The sequence below is a fragment of the Thermobia domestica genome, chromosome 16 (assembly GCF_964235325.1).
Source record: "Thermobia domestica chromosome 16, izTheDome1.hap1.1, whole genome shotgun sequence".
Classification (NCBI taxonomy): Eukaryota; Metazoa; Arthropoda; class Insecta; order Zygentoma; family Lepismatidae; genus Thermobia; species Thermobia domestica.
Window position 1 is genome coordinate 173,119,966 of NC_137469.1, and position 18,439 is coordinate 173,138,404.

The 18,439-nt window shown below is 32.8% G+C and overlaps 1 protein-coding gene across 1 annotated transcript in view; it reads right to left on the bottom strand.

Annotated features, from left to right (window-relative positions):
- Window positions 1–18,439, bottom strand: part of LOC145673507 (A disintegrin and metalloproteinase with thrombospondin motifs adt-1-like) — a 334,494-nt gene that overhangs the window by 18,835 nt on the left and 297,220 nt on the right. Inside the window, exons 14-16 of the mRNA XM_081743275.1 lie at window positions 14,272–14,514; window positions 8,428–8,539; window positions 6,289–6,446 (exon numbers count right to left, since the gene is read on the bottom strand). Coding sequence (XP_081599401.1) covers window positions 6,289–6,446; window positions 8,428–8,539; window positions 14,272–14,514 — 513 coding nt within the window. The remainder of the gene's footprint in view (window positions 1–6,288; window positions 6,447–8,427; window positions 8,540–14,271; window positions 14,515–18,439) is intronic.

Sequence of the window (18,439 nt, forward strand, 5' to 3'; positions counted from 1 at the left end):
AACTTAGAGCCTAGAACTCATAAGCTAATCCATCCTTGTAGTGCATCAGTGTTGCCACCAGAAGAGAGGAAAAGCGTGGAATAGAGCTAGATAATTTTATGCCCTTCAATTAGTGAAAGATTCTCATGTTTAAGGCAGGTATGATATTGTATTGTACCTAGTATTACATTGTCCTGATTCATATTGTACTGATATGTAGTCCTACTTTCTAAAATATTTTGTACATAAACTAACGTTTTGCAGTCTTCTTTTATGGTAGAAGGAATATATTTTAATTATGAATTAACGTTTACTTTTTACTAACGTCTATCAGATTGCTATGCGTACGAAATATAAGTTTATTTATACCGTAAACATCACTTTAAGGTAAGTTGAGCAGAAAATAATTTTGTGAAAGGAAAGTTCAAATTAAGGAATTCTTTTGTTTTCTGGTTTAGTAGAATGAGATACATATTGTCAGTTTAAATTTGTTAGTTTAGTTCATTTAAAGTAAGGTCATTGCATTATGGTGTGTTATCCTGGCCGAATTTAACTTCCCTGTGGATTTCTGTTAATGAAAATATTAAAGGCAAGCGTTGTACCTTTGAAACAATGTACCTTTGAACACTTGTACTTTTCTCGAATTCAAAGCTATATAGGTGAAGTGATTAAAATTCATTTGATAGAGGAAGTGCGATTGGCAGTTGTTTACTGAGTGTTGTGCCAAGTAATGTTCGTTTTTCAATTTTTTTATCCTCAAAAAGAAGATTTGTTTTGTAGTTACCTTTTGAGTTTTGTGCCCTTTGGTTCTCGCGACTTGTGATATATATTTGTCCAAACTTGGGATAGAATCATTGGTGAGTACAGCAATATTTTTAGTTTTAACTTCTAGTGGAGAAATTTTTTTTCGTAATGGCGACCCTCTTCTACCTATGAACATTGATGCATCGTGTACCTTTGAACGATAAATAATAATGTTCAAAGGTACACGATGTAATTAGTTAAAACAATTTATCTATTTTATATAGGTTAGGTTAGGTTAGGTTATAAAGTTATTAAATATAATTTTAAGTAGTTTCTAAATATTCGCTTGTTTTTACGTGTGTTCAGGTAAAATGCCGAGAAGTAAGATTGGGAGGAAAAGAGAATCCATTAATCCTGATGCTATGAATGCAGCTGTTGCTGGCGTAACTGCATTAAAAAAAGTAAAATAAAAAGTAAAAAAGCAATTGAAAGAGCACGAGAAGTTGGGATAATAATGGTGACTCTACCTCCACACACTTCAAACAACTCACAGCCATTAGATAAAACTGTGTTTAGACCATTTAAGACATATTATTACCAAGCTGTAGATGAATGGCATCCAAACAATCCTGGAAAAACATTTGACATTTCTGGAATTGCAGAAATTGGAGAGAAAGTGTATGACAGAGCATTCAGTACTAGTAATATAACTATAGGATTTAAATCACCTAAAATTTTCCCATTGGACCGTGGTACTTTCACCGATGATGATTTTCTGTGTTCCTTCCTTACTGATCGACCACCTCCAGAAGAAATTTTTATAGCTAAACCTTTTATTGCAATTAATAACTCTTAATATTTGTGGCTTCTTTTTATATTATTGCCACAGAAACGTTGTAATTATCACTTTGTTCAAAGGTACAAGAGAGTCTGTTCAATGGTACATGACTATAATGTACCTGTAACAAAACGGATATGTTCATATTATATCTTATAAAAGCTATTGTAATTATGTAACACGTTTAAAAATTGTGCTATCTGATAGCGAAGAGATGGCACTTCAAATATACGACAAAAAATTGGGAAAAAGTGCTGAATATTAGCACCAACATTTCGAAAATTATAAGTGTTCACAGGTACAATGCCGTCCCCTACGTATAATTGAATTAAATCGATATTTTGCTGTTTCTTCCTTAGCATTTACATTTAAATTAACGAAACAAAACATATATGATTATTTTCTTGGATAATAAAGAAAACGATCCTAATTGGTAAATTCTTTTAGATATTCGGTTGGAAAGAATATAACGAAAGTAGAATTTGTCGATGGTTAGATTAAGGGAAAGATCTAATTACACATACACGCTTCAAATACCATACACAACAGAAAAAGTACAAGAAAACTACGAGAAAATAAAGCTTTGAAAGGAAAAAGTGCTCTACTTGTAATGGATGATTTGAATGTTGTTGTGGAAAAACAAAAAGGTAACATAGTAAATAAATGGTTTAGGATAAAGAAATGAAAGAAAAGAAGGATTGATCAATTTTTGTCGACAGAACTCACTGATGATATTGAATGCTTGGTTCAACCAGCAGTAAAGAAGTTTCCTTTCGATGAACATATATACCATATAAATAAATGATAATTAAGGTGGAATGGGTTTCGGAATAGTTTAACGAATACAGAACTTTTTCTTGAGGTCAGTATCTTCGGGTATTACATCTTGTGTTGGGTTAAGGGAATATCCAACTGAGAGATGTTACTTGGAGAAAAAGACTGGAAACAAGAAATATATATTTAAAATTCGAAAGATGGGGAAATGAAAATAGGTTCTCTAGAAAATGTAAAGAAAAGTATTTAAATTCAGACAATTAGAAACAAAACAACGGACAGTGAAAATATTTCAAACTATGAGTGATTGAGGGTGAGGAGGACACGGTAAAGTAATGCGAAGAAAGAGGGCCAAGAAGGCATTTTTATAGAGGATTTTTTTAATGAAAACTAGTAAAACCGAGACATGGAAACAAAGTTGTATAGAAGAAGGAAAAGGAACATATAGAAAGTTCTATACTGAATTGCGTAGAGAAAGCGGAAAAGTTGGGGTAGCTTACTATAAACGATAGTGCGATGATAAAGAAGAATTACAAAAAGTAAGACAATAGAACAAATGTAAAGGGAAACAAAATCAATGGAACTTAGAAAGAAAACTATGACACTAGCAATTAAGAAGGGAAAAACAGTAAGTGAGCAGAATTAAGTTTTAAGTTTAAGGTAGTTGGAAAGAATACACTGGAAAACTATATTGAAATAAAATGACTGTGTAATGTATCTATTCAAGAGCAAAATGAATTAAGCAAGTATGGGAAAGCATATAGAAAATTGACTTTTAATTCAAGAAAGTTCTTAGCGAGATGAAGAATGGGAAGGCAACCATGTCAAGTTGTAAATCAATTAATTTACTTAAGAAATAGGAAATTCCTAACGCTCTTGTTTTTGGTACGAGTGGTCCCGGGTTCGATGTCCGGTATGAACACCCGGTCGAAAAGGTGTAACAGCTTTTCTACGCCAGCCATCTTGAGTGAGGCTCTTCTTGGGTTTTCCTCATTCACACCAGAAAAATGCTGGGATGGTACATAACATACAGGTCGCCTCCTTCCTCCCCATTCCCGGGTAGTGTACTCACCGAACGACGTTATCCTTCATACGTGACCGACTTAAGGCTATAGATGGCGGTCATGACTAGAAATAATATAAATAAATAAGAATATAGGAGAAAAGGGATAGAAACAAATGTTATTTAAGAATATAGGAGAAAAGGGAAAGAAGGAAATGTTCCGGATATGTAACGAAATATATGATAGGGAGAATGGACCCAATATTTGACAGGGATGGTAATAATTACTGTGACTAAAAAAATGAATGCAAAACCATGTGAGGACTATTATTCTTAAACCTGATGCAGCAGAAATTCTGCTTCGAATATCGAACAGGAAATTATATAGCTGAACAAATGAGGAAGTAGAGAAAGAACAATTCAATTCAGGACACAAAGTACTGCAGACGAAATAAGCTTGTTATCAGTAATCAGTGAAAAGCTTCTAGAGAAAGAAAAGAATGTTTTTTTTTTTTTTTTTCCGGTTTGGAGAAGGCTTGTGACCATAAAAATTGCGAAGTTTTGATGGAATTGCTAAAGACAGTTTGGGTGAAATACAAGGACCCGAGATTCATAGAGAACTTGTATATGGACCAGCGAATAAGAGTCAGAATCAGATAAGGAAATAACAGAGGGAAGTGGAATTGGAAAGATTTCGATAGGAGCATGTCTTTAACCCACTATCATTTATATATTAGATACACACAGTGTGTAGTTAGCAAATAGTCAAAAATCGTTTAACTAAGGGAGAACAATGTTTGGACGGGAAGAGAAGAATTGAATGTGTTCATTTAATAGACGATGTAAGCTCTTTAGAGTTCAAAAATTAAAATAAAAGGAAATTTGCAGTAAAGTTGAGAAAAATGTTAGATAAAAATACATACTGGAAAGACAGAAGAAATGATGACTGGAACAAAGGGTACTGTTACATCTATAAAAGCTGGAGAAGAGAAAGTAGAACGGGTAACTTGTTTTCAGTACCGAGGTATTATTACCGAAAACTAATAACGATTTTGATGTGAACGAAATATACATAGGTATAAACAAAGATAACAACTAACTGGACGTATAGAACACACATTTTCAAAACTAATAATTGTGCTAATCTTTATGTGTTCTGTGATGAAGATCCAATCCCATTGACTTCTCATCGATATTTCAGGCATATTACACGAATATCTTTCATCAGGATAAATTCTAAGCTAAATTGTGAAAAGTTAAACTCTTCACATTCTAGAATATAGCACTTCAGTAACAATAATAAATTACTAGAAGCAAAGAAGTTCATCGTTTCACTAAATGAAGAAACCATTCTATTAACGTGTTCTATATCTATTTCCTATATGTTACATACTATATTACTTAATAGTGCATCATTTTAATATACTGTATATACACTTTTATTTCTTTTTACAGGTGGCTTTTACCAGTCTTCTAGTCAGTCTTAAAAAAATCATTGAACAATGTGTTCTTTTCTTACACATCAATGTCGTAGAAAATTTTATACGATTAAATACAATATAGTCTTGCAATTAATATTTCCATACCAAACTTGTTTCCAATGTACAAATTACGTATGAAGCAACTTATAAATTACAAAGTATTAATAAAATTTATATTAATACTGTTTAAATAAAGTGCTTATATATATATACAGGGTGGTAGGCAACTCCACGGACAAACTTTGGGAGGCGATTCCTTATATGAAATGAAAGAAAAAAGTTCTAATAAACATGGGACGAAAAGCGTCTCCTTTCAGAGTTATGAACCGCCGAAAATTCGAAAATTCACGTTTCGAAACGCTCTGCCTTAGAAACTACAGGACCGATCACAAGCGGTTTAAGGAATTGCAAAGGAACTAGTATACGAACTATCTAAATATCCATGTTTTACCATCCTCCGTTATCGGCGAAAGGAACTGTAAAAAGGAAGTTGAGGTATAGGGATACTCCTTTAAGTACTAATAACGCGTTCGTTTCGCCGATAACGAAGGATGGTAAAACATGGATATTTGTGCTAATCTTTATGTGTTCTGTGATGAAGATCCAATCCCATTGACTTCTCATCGATATTTCAGGCATATTACACGAATATCTTTCATCAGGATAAATTCTAAGCTAAATTGTGAAAAGTTAAACTGTACTGTAAAAAGGAAGGAACTGTAAAAAGGAAGTTGAGGTATAGGGATACTCCTTTAAGTACTAATAACGCGTTCGTTTCGCCGATAACGGAGGATGGTAAAACATGGATATTTAGATAGTTCGCATACTAGTTCCTGTGTAATTCGTTAAACCGCTTGTTATAGGTCCTACAGTTTCTAAGGCAAAGCGTTTCGAGACATAATTTTTCGAATTTTCGGCGGTTCATAACTCTGAAATGAGACGTTTTTCGACCTATGTTTATAAGAACTTTTTTCTTTCATTTCATATAAGGAATCACCTCCCAAAGTTTGTCGGTGGAGTTACCTACCACCCTGTATATATATATATATATATATATATATATATATATATATATATATATATATATATATATATATATATATATATATATATATATATATATAAGTAGATACCTAGGTAAATAGGTATGAATCATACTACTAGTTTGTGCTTCGGCTACGATTTGTCTCAACATATCTTACTGCCGCCAAGAGTTGTAAGTACTGAATTTCCAACACTGTACAAAGATGAAATAGTAATACATCTTTGTTACTAAAACATTCACTGGATGTACAAAGCTACTGTGTTCTGTATATTTTTATAAGTTCCGTATCTATTTTGGACTTGCAAATAACATTCTTCTTCTAAAATAGAAGAAAGTGTGTGCTGAAACATAACTTTCAAACAAACATACTTTTGTCTATATTTCTACCTAATTGTATCAGTAGTATAAATACTTATGTACTTACCAAGCACCTTCCGCTGATGCAGTATGCCTTTTTCCCTTGTGCGCCACGACTGCAGTCCGTTCCAAAGGGAAACCATCCATCTTCTCCATTTACTAAGTAGAATCTATATGTTACTTGCTCATCCTGACAGGCCACACGACATGGTCTATCCGGATCCTCTGTAATGAGCAAAGCTTACTTCACACGCTGCAACTATTACATGATTAGATATTATCCTAAAATGGGAACATAAATGATTTTCAAGCTTAAGAGCAAAGACTGTTTTATTTCGTAACCTTTGTAATCATTGGTTACAAAGTTTGAACATTAATTTCTTTTCTAGTTCTCCTTAATTCCACTTTCGGGACAATATGGAAATTAGGCGCTTTAGCATCTTAAACTTAGTTTTTCGGTGCAGAAATTACTTTAAAGCATTGAAAATGTAATTGATGGATCGTGGGTTGCATGCAAGCTATTTAACTCCTCATGATAAATACCAGTAGACCTTACATGAAGAAAATAAAATATTCTAAGTTAGAACGAAATAACGACAGTTAAAACTGCAAATTAGTAATTGTATGAATAGATAAACTACAAAGAAACAGAACTTCAAGAATGGGTAATAAATCGAATTATGGGCAAAATTAAGAACAATTAAAATAGGAGCTTAATCTCCATCGTTATCTATTAAAACAAAAAAAAAAAAAAAAAAAACATTAAATGGGCAACACTAAATGTTCTCTGCCTTGTGAGTATTAAGGGCAATGCATTTATGATAATACGAATGATCACTTCGCGATTTAAAATGCAATGGGTTTCGAATTTGTAATTATTTGTAATTACATTTTGTAATTATTTATTTTATTAGCTTTGATTTAACGTGCTCTCATGTGCAAGAAAGAAGTTCAAAACACGATTCAGTTTAATACAGCTTAAATATACTGATTTTTAACGTACTACTTTTTTGTGTCTATGTTTTAGCAAATATGTCTATGTCCCTGTCAAAATCCAGAGGAGCATGTTTGCCCTTCTGGATCAGAATCCAGAGGAAGGTCAAGGAGTTGCTTCGCAACCAACTGTGGCTAAATTGAAAGGAATTTTGTACTCAGACCAGCTCATAATAAGGTAACATACAAGAAATATGCTACAGAAAGAAGAGATTATGAACGCCCGAGCTTTCTAGTATTCTATGTAAACACTTTTTTAATAATTCTTTGTAAAACATTTTGTAGACAAATTTTGTTGAAGTATCCTCTTATTCTGTTCTAAGGTTGAGCAATTCAACAGCCTCTATATAAAGAAGTGTTTTTCTTATCAGCAATGAGTTGGCAAAGTAATTCCATCTCTTTCCTTTGGGTGTTGGTGAAAGGCAGAGACTAGCTGAATTGTATAATCTCAATCTCATTTAGTATTTATATTTTAAGTGTAATTTCTTTACAGTGACCAAATAAATTGTTGCTCTACGAATTCACTTTGCCTTTGATTGGCCAATATATGATTCCTTATGCTTGCATGTCGCTACAAGCACTCCAGAGCATAAAATGTGCTTGACGACCCTCCTATATTTTATAAAATTTAATATTTATTTCATTTGAATTTATTTGTATTCACGAAAATTCTTTTATGCATATTTGTACTTGTAAGTGTACAATAGTATACGTGTAAGTTTTACTTTAGTACTAGGCTAGCATTTAACCTGCAATATATTGTTTCTTTATTGCAGTATTTATTTACATATATGTGTTATATTTTGTATATGATCAAAATCACATACGCAGTACTAGCTAGCAAATTGTGTATCTATACCTGAAGAGAGTTTAGAGGTACTGTAGCCTAAGTTTCAATATACAAAATAAAGACATATGAAATTCGGAAAACGATGATAATTTTTCAGTAATGAATCCATCTATTTGAATAAGCTTTTCATCATTGCTTGATGATAGTTCTCCTTGTGAGGCATTCTGATGGCGACATGGATCAATTATAAATATCCACAATGTATTGCCGTTATAACTTACAATTCATTAACCTACCCAGATAGATAAAATTATTTTCTTGTTGTAATTTGCAAATGTATGTAAGCCATTAAAACGAACAGTCTTTCAGAACGAGTGGAATTGTACGAAAAGAATTTTACTACGATATTAAGGCATATTGTACCTGTTGATGGTGATATCTGCATGCCTAACCCAGACAATCGCCTTACTCGTTCACTGTACTTTGAACAAATGGCGCTTGCATATTCAAATGGTGTCTTCAGTCTTGAGCAGTCCTAAAAGGAAGAAATAAAAATAAATTTCTATATTTGTCTTTCAGAAACATAAGTAAAATCTCATTATTTTCATCCTGTTATTTCAATAAACTTACATATATTATATTACATATGTCATATATTATTATATTACATATATTACATATTATATTATATTTACACGATGTTTCAAAACAACATCGACAACGTTTGGGAGGTGATTTCTGACACCAAGATAAGACAAAAAGTGTAGACCAACCTGGGTGCACAAATGTTTCCTTTCCGAGTTAGAGGCTGCCGAAAACATGAAAAACATAAAAACATGAAGGTCCATACTGCCCAAATTATGGGATCTACTGTAGTCGGGTCAAGACTTCACTTAGGAACTAATATGTGCGCTATTTAAAAATCCATGTTTCAGAATCCTAAGGTATTCACCAACAATTTTTATAACGGGAGTTTGGCTTCGGGCATATAATTTGAAAGTACTCACCAACTACCTCTATAAAAATTGTTCCCGAAGTAACGTAGGATTCTGAAACTTGGATATTTGGATAGTGCAATATTAGTTCCCAAGTGAAGTTTTGATCCTACTACGGCAAGCCCTATATTTTTTCATGTTTTCGGCAGCCTATAACTCCGAAAGGAAGCATTTGTGCACCCAGGTTAGTCTATACTTTTTGTCTTATCTTGATGTCAGGAATTACCTCGCAAACTTTGTCGGTGTTGTTTTGAAACACCCTGTATTATAGTCATTTTTATATTATAGCAGATACCATCCAGACAATGTATTATTTGAAAAATATTGAATACAATGAATCACTGGTGTTAAACAGGTAACTATCTGCGAACATACGAGCATAGATGAATATCATTATAAGAAATAAGAGGAAGAAAAAATAGTTACACCAAAGAACTTAAAACGTCAGCAAAGATTGAAAATTAGGTCTGAAGTTGCAATACTAAACTTCCATAGTGAACTCTTACTTAATTCCTTCTCAGCTTCTGAAACGTGAAATTAGATGCCACTCGTTTCGAAACTATTACATAGTACTATGTAAATACTCGTATTACAAAGAAGACATATGAGAAATAGACGATGGACCCAATATAGTTTTGCAAATCCATCCTTTGTGGATCTAGTTTGAATTAAATTGAAAAAGGAAAACTGTGACTTAACCAGAGATTCAACGTGGATTTTCTCGGGTTCTCTTTCTTTACACTTTCTCATTCCACCATTATTATCCACCTCATCATCTTCTCCCTTAGGCTCGGTGTATAATCGTGGGACGTTAACTCAAAAAAAAAGTATTGCGGATTGCAGAATACCACCTAAAGAATAGGAAAATATATTCCTGTTTTAGGGACAATACGGTTTCGCAGTCGCTCCCACATCAGCACGGTAATTCCGACACCTAGGCTCGACTCCTACGGTCCAGTGAATATTTTCCACTCTTCGAGTGGCATGGTGATATTGATAGGTGACTATGATGTTTCGGTAGAAAATACAAAAGAAGTGAACGTGTGTACTTTGCAGAAACTATGACATTTTCAACGGAATCTGAATTGTAAATCAACACGGAGCACCGAAATTTGAGGAAAATTTGACGAATATGATTTTAAAAATGTTACAAAGACTAAATCAATTTTAATATTTTGAGGTATGTGATAGAAGGTATGATGAGAACAAATTAAGGGGGGAAGAACAACTTACAAATACAATAAATAGGGGATACAGTTCCTAGGTTAGGACGATGTTATCTAGGACAGTGGTGCATAGAAACTTCTTAATTTTGCACGTTTTCTGTCAGTTGTGATGGAATAGTTTTGACGTAAATTGTACTACTACTGATATTCTGAGGGTAGACAGGCCAGAAAGCAATTTAACAAATGTTTGGTTGTCCCTTCTTTTATAGTACTTTTGTAGACTTCTGCAAATTTAAGTCATTGTACAGGCTTTGACTGTAAATATATAAATTTTAAAAATATATTAATTACCTTCTTTTTCTGATACATGTTTCTTTATAACAATAGTAGCTTATTTATAAATGTAAAATGAAATTGAAAATACCACTACCATTTAGACTCTCGTTTGAAGTATCTTTATTTCAAAATTATGCCCTATGATATAGTTAAAATCATTATGTGGTTATATACATATGAGATGTATATAAGCAACACACATCTCTAGTTTACGTAATAATCCACTCCGACCAATTGGTAGAGCACCCTTCCGATATCTGTTCCCTCCTCTTTTCATAGAGCAAGTTGCTTTCCCAAAATATGTTAACCCTCCTTTAAATAGAGCCAGTCTACACCTTCTGTTATCAATACGAGATATAAATTCCATGAATTTTCAATTTCATCTATATTTACTAGCCATTCACACTGAAACAGTAACTTTTGAACAATACACATTCTTTATTGTGGGTACTTTTAGACGTTATAAACACTTTTTGAGAAGCTTCATGGTGATTGGATGAGTCCTCCGTAAACAATACTCAAGACGAACCTGCTTTCTAATATAAACTTTTCTTTGAAGGGTCGGTTGCTGGAAGAAAAAAATGCCTCGACTTTGGGTTACAAAACACTTTTCCACTCTGTCTTTCCTTCCCTCTGTCGGTTTGTTGCTAGTGGGTCATCCTCCAGACCTCAGCTTTCAGGTCATCCTATCCTTGTTTCTTAGTGTGTAATAATAATAATAATAATAATAATAATAATAATAATAATAATAATAATAATAATAATAATAATAATAATAATAATAATAATAATAATAATAATAAAATCTCCAATGAATGAAGACGCATTGGCAGCAGAGAGAACAAGTTCGAACTATATTTGACCTAGCCGATATATGGTGTAGAGTGAATGGGGCTTGGATAACGTTAATAAAACGCAGAAGTGAGTACAGTAGATCACTCGAACGGTAACGGTATCCGTCAGTGCCGAAAATATAGAAAAATACACTCGTCTTTCTCTTTTCTTTTCGCTTCTCATTTAAAGTATTGATATACCCCTTGTAAAAATCAACATACACTATTTGGAAAATTACCTCGCGAGACGCCACGAACCTAACTCAAAAATCATCCCCATAAAAGGGACTCTCTCTCTCTCTCTCTCTCTCTCTCTCTGTATGTCTGTGTGTGTGTGTGTCTGAGGAAAGAACAGCCAATGCGTTGTTTTTCTGAACCTAATTGTTGAATTTGCTGCCATGGTAAAACTTTCATTTCGCTAAACTTGACAAACAGTATAATAAAATATAAAGTTTGTCCAACAATGAGTGTAGAATGCACAGACAAGCAGTTAACTCTAAAGTTTCCCTATAGTCTCTCCCCGAAATTAAAAGCATTGATCTATTACTTCCAATTCGAAGTCATTCTTGCTTTTAGTTTAGCAGTGACAGAGTTCTTATTCTTTGCAGTCAAGGAAACACATTTTGCTTCGAAGTGCGGGAGTCTCATAGAGACAGGGACCCTTCATCTCATAGAGGCAGTAATCTTTTGTCAGTGTAGATCTTCCCGAGTTATTGGTCTCGGTTGTTCTTTCAATCCTTGTGAAAAATGGCGAAAAACAGTGACGGTGTTCTATATAATACTTTTAAGAACTTGAAAAACCGATTTGAATCCGCACGGTGTTTGATTAAAGTGTGAATTACGAAGAGGAAATGTGAAATTGGTGTATTGTGGCTGTGTCGCAAGAATGAAAACTTTCTTCGTGGTATCCGTAATTTTAACCCTTCCTTTATTGACGGCATTACGGGTAGTGCACTAAAGGAAGATAGTTGCGTGAAACACTCAAAATCTGAAATGCATGTAAATAACAGCAAGAAACCAAAATCAGTTCAAGATTTTTTTCGAAGACTCCAATAGAGCGAGTTACGTAATCCGTACACGATGTGACATTAAAACGCGTAGAGAAACTTATTGACATTGCGTACCTCTTGGCACAAGAAGAGATTGTATTGTATTTAATAAATTTTCTAAGCTGATAAAACTTGAGAAACGCCATGGTGTTGATTTAGATGATACCATAACGTGAATAAATGTGAAGAATTTACTTCTTGTATCGCAGAAGACATGATGAATAACGTAAAAGGTAGCTTGGCAAATGTTAAATATTTTACTATTTGTTGTGATGGGTCCACAGACCTTAGTGAAACTGAAAGGGACTTTTTTTTTTTTTAATATTTTGATTTATGAAGGTAGTGAGAGTTGCAAGGTGGAATTCAAGTACTTGAAAATAGCTGAACTTCCCTCTAGTTCTGCTGCAGGAGTTCTAAATTCAATAACAGACTCTTGCAGAGTTTGGAATCGAAAATTACAGTAATAACTTGGGTTTTTGGTAGACGGGGCTCCCGTTAATCTGGATTCTAGAAAGGGTGCAGTAACAGAATTGAAGAAAAATTGCCCTTGGTTGCTTACAGTCCACTGCCTCAGTCATCACTTAGAATTGAGTATTAAGGGCTGTGTCAAATCGACCTACCTTTCAGAAATACTTAGTTCTTTACAGAAAGTGAATGACTTTCACCTTAAGAGGCCTCATCACTACGAAATTAAAATACCGCTAATTTTACAGTAATTATGTAATATCTTCAAATAGATAAAAGATAATCGAAAAGTGGAACAAGACCTCCCTAGACAGTATTATTTTGCGTGAGATACCGTTATCACGACTCATTTATCTGCTTTCGATTTCCAGCCATTTAGATAATCGGCATTTATTTTCGCGTTTCTAAATAACAGCAAACGAAAAGCTACTAGGTGACTAGTGATAACAGTACCTCATGCAAAATAACATCGTCTAGGGAGGTCTTGATCCACTTTTCGATTATCTTTTATCTATTTGAAGATATCACATAATTACTGTAAAATTAGCGGTATTTTAATTTCGCAGTGTTACAAACTCTTAAAAGCCCCACTCGTTTAGCTCACAAGGAGAGGATACGATATCAGGACTCGAGTTGTGCAATAAGGGTTATGTATCCTTAAAGAGCATCAAGTAGTTAGTTAATTACGAAGTTATTAGCTGCAGTCAGCCAATGGAGAAAAAGTGACGGAACTTCAAAGGTAACATGGAGATCTGGAGATCTATGGTAAACACATGAAAGAAAGCGTTTCTCCCGTCTCTCCTATGTATTTTGGAAGCTGAGATAGCGATTCAAATAAAGTGTTCAAGTCACACAGTTGATGTGGAGAGTACAAAGAATCGAATGATCCAAACAAAAGCGATTTGCACAATGTACACATCTTATAATGACTAACAAAGACAACAAGCTTTCCGACAAATTTATTCCTGCGAATGTCACATTCACGAAGAAACTGATCCCGGTTGGATACACAGGACTAATCCACCCCCTGCAGGTGTACTTTTTCCGTCCTTACAAGAAATTTATCAAGTTCACCACAGACACAATCGTACTTTCCCAAGAAACGAACATGTGGCACCGTATATATATATATATATGAATGATTTACATCATAAACTCAAATTTACAAGTATAGCATTCTATTTCGAAGTATCAATTGTATATTTACTTTTGCTGAATTTTAAATTTGCATCAACTAATGAGAATCGAGTCATTATAACGTTTTGTAACACGTTTAACAAATATATGTAAAATTTTACCAGTTATTTGTTCACTACATGTGCTACAAAGATTCAATATTTTAAAAAAAAGGATATTCCAGTTATATGTAATCAATGAGATTTTTCATCATTAAAAAAAAGAACGAAGAAAAAAGTTCACTTACCGCCTTCTCAGGTTCACATAACTGAATACTTGAGGTACTTCCAATGCAGTTGGATGTTTGGCATTCTCGTTCCACTAATCTCAATCCTCTGCCTGGCGCAATGCAGTTAAATCGACACAGACTACCAGGAGTCCAGGCAGTCCATTCCCGAGCAAACAACGATGAATCTCGAGGTTGTTCAAAAGAACAACGGTCATGGGCATTACTAAATATTGCCGTTCCAAATTTGTCGCACACAAATTCCTGTGAAAGAAAAAGCAACTTTTCAATGCGAGGATTTATTGTCCAGTTACAAAGTTATACCTGTTTATTATGAGATACTATACACTATATATCTATATATCTATTATTCGTTGTTGAGATTTTTTTATATTTCTAATGAAAATAAAATAAAATAAACGTTGCACTGCTCAATTTTATAGCTAATAATTTCGATATCTTTCCGCTGTTGTCTTCTAGGAACCCTTAATAAGGACAGGTTACAAAATTTTAGATACCACAAATGCTATACAAGACTATCTTTAACTAATTTATTTGCTGAAATAGTTTTACTTCAAAACGAAATCCTCCTTAACTGTTAATTTTTAATTTCTCTTCCCTCGATTTTCCCGCTCTTTTGTCAGATTATGGAAGCAAATAATATGGCATAGGCTGTAGCTTTGTATATAGCTCGGATATTTCTGTTAATAAAACTACTTTTGATAGTATCCCATTCTTTGTTTAAATTTCTTCTTTGTTAAGATTTGAATTTTTAATGTGAATAAAAACTCTTCCACTATATTCTTTTCAATACGTGACGACTGTTTATGTAAAAATGTGAAAGTCATTTGTATTATGTTTGTGTTGTAATAAGTGTTTAGATGAGCTTGAAATTTTTAAGCTTTTCTTCTTACAGTTCTTTTTAATTTCAGTTTTAATATTGCTCTTTGTCACAGAAAGCTTCTAATCTCTAGCTTCTAATGTTAATAAACAAACATTGTTTGTAACCAATTAATGTTTTTCCCGCATCGATTGAAGATTTGCAACAAGGTTAAATTTGTAATTTTGAACAATTTTTATTTAAGCTGTTCGTCAGCTTTGGGGATAGTAGAATTACAATTCATTTCCATATAGTATGAGATTTCCATATGCTGGTTGTTGTTTATATACCAACCTAGAACGTGCATTTTTTTAACGTGCTGCGAGTCATATTGTAATATCCCACACTATATTTTTTGAAACGAAACATTAGTGAAATTGATAAAATTGTCAATCTCACTTTTTAAAACATCCTCTCAAGTTACAAACCTCTAAGCTTTAATGAAGAAATTAACTCGTACATCTACTTTAGTAAGATAAGAATATGCTGTTTTTATTATCAATACGAGCCACTAGACATTGCTTTTCTGTAATCTCTGTGGCAAACTTATTATTGTCTTCTGCGCATGGTTATATCCAACTAATTTAAGATATTATATTTGTAATTTTACTATGAATTTTATTTTCAGACCAATATTGTTTAATTCAGCTAATATATATGAGTTTGGTGAATAGCGTAGTAAAAGGTCATGAATGGGGAATTCAAGTTCCCAGATTCATGTTTTTTCAGGATTCATATATATATATATATATATATATATATATATATATATATATATATATATATATATATGCGGCCCAAAAGTAGGTATACACCCCTACATTGAATAAGTATAACATTCTAGCTTATGGGTTTATTTGCTTCTACTGTTCCGAGAGATTAAGGTATGAGTAAAAGGCTTTAAGAACAAATAATAAAGAAACTAAGCAATAACGTTAAGAAATGATATAAAATGCAATGAGCTGATCAGTACGGTACTGTATACCTACTTTTGGGCCACCCTATATATATATATATATTATATATATATATGGGTGACCCGGGAGGAAGGGGCAATATTTTGGGAAATGGTAGTATGGGTGATATTAAGCAAAAATGTTCATATGAACATAGGTCCTAATCTCAATGGTTTGAGAGCTGCAGGTTGTGAACCATTTTTGGCTTTATATTGCGTATTGCTCACCCTGTATTTACTTTACAGAGCGAATTTCAAAGGTGATGAAATGGTTTTTCGAACGGTATGCAAAATGTGGCAGTAGTAGCTTTGAAAGGAAGCTATTGAGGAAAATTTGGGAAAGTTAAGGTTATTTAAAGAAATTGGATGGCAACACTGATCCAAAATATGCCTCAATAACAATGGCAACAAAGACACCACTGCTACATATTGCATACCGTTGGAAAGGTCATTTCATCATCTTTCAAATCCTATATGCCTTACCTCTGTAGAATAACTACAGGGTGAGCAAAATGCAATATAAAGTAAAAAATTGTTCATAACCTGTAGTTCTTAAACCGCTGAGATTAGGACCCATGCTCATATGAACTTTTTGCTTAGAATCACCCATATTACAATTTCCCAAAGTATTGCCTCTTCCTCCTGGGATATCCTCTTCATATGCCAATATCTGCTGTATTTTAATTGTTTCGTTAGAAAAATTTTCATTCAAAATGATTAATTATTATATTAGCCAAGAAGAGGAGCGAAAGTCTATTTATATCCAAGGCTTTCTTGTTGCCTGTAAATCCTGAAAAACATTGATTCCAAATACAGTTCTAGTAGTTTACTTATCTCGTAAATTTCTGAATACAAATTTATTGGATCTTCACAAATTCTGTGTATAAAATATAATCAACATTTCTGCAATACAATAAGTCGCCTATATCAATAGAGGCGATTTTGAGGTTATTAACATTAACTGAAACAAATATCACACTTTTTATTCCATAGTTATTATCGACTATATTCTCTTTACACATGCTATAGCCTCTCTTAAAACTAACGTCACAGTATGTGCCACATTGAAAGCACTTTATACCATTCTCATATCCAACACTTCTCCCCAACGCTTATCTTCTCTATATCCAAATATTTATATTATCTTATATCTTCTCTATGGGCCATGGCCGCACCTACACATCCCTCTAGACTTGAGTCTGTTCTCAATTTCTTTATTGCAATAGTACGTTTTCGTGTTTCCGCACTTCGAATATTACCTAAGGAGGAAATTTTGCGATATCTTAATATCCAAACGCCGGAAGTACGCAGAAATAACTCTGATTTGAAGATTCTTCATAAGATTGTAAATGGGAACCTAAGACCAGAAACCCTAATTCAACAACTATCCTTACATGTCCCTTCCCGCAAAACCCGGAATACCCACCTATTCCATCTTGCACGCCCTAGGTTGACAATTATACAGAGGTCTCTTTTTCACCGAGTACCCAACTATTATAATAATCTAACAAGTGAGGTGGACATTTTTTTCGAGCTACCCGGTGTTTGAAAGAGCAATAAAACGCGTGCTGGCTAAATAATATTACTTGTGCACTCTTTGTTAATACGATTGATGTTACTGTTGTTGTTTATTTTTTAATTCTTTTTCTTTTTTCTTTTTTTCCCGCTTGTTGACATTTCCCTGTGTAAAATGGCACAATTATGCTGTATCCGGGAATTTGTTCAATGAATAAATAAATAAATAAATAAATAAATGTCCAAATATATATTATCTTATATCTTCTTTATATTCAAATATATATTATCTTATATCTTCTCTATATTCAAATATATATTATCTTATATCTTCTCTATATTCAAATATATATTATCTTATATCTTCTCTATATTCAAATATATATTATCTTATATCTTCTCTATATTCAAATATATATTATCTTATATCTTCTCTATATTCAAATATATATTATCTTATATCTTCTCTATATCCAAATATATATTATCTTATATCTTCTCTATATTCAAATATATATTATCTTATATCTTCTCTATATTCAAATATATATTATCTTATATCTTCTCTATATTCAAATATATATTATCTTATATCTTCTCTATATTCAAATATATATTATCTTATATCTTCTCTATATTCAAATATATATTATCTTATATCTTCTCTATATTCAAATATATATTAACTTATTATAAATAAGAGAACGAGAGCTTTTCGAAGAAATACTTTACAATCTGATATAAGTTAGGACAAGGATAAGCAAATGTTTAAAATAAATGAAGGAGAATAAATCTATTGAGTGAAATATTTTCTTTGCAACTCTCTATTGCAGCGTTTC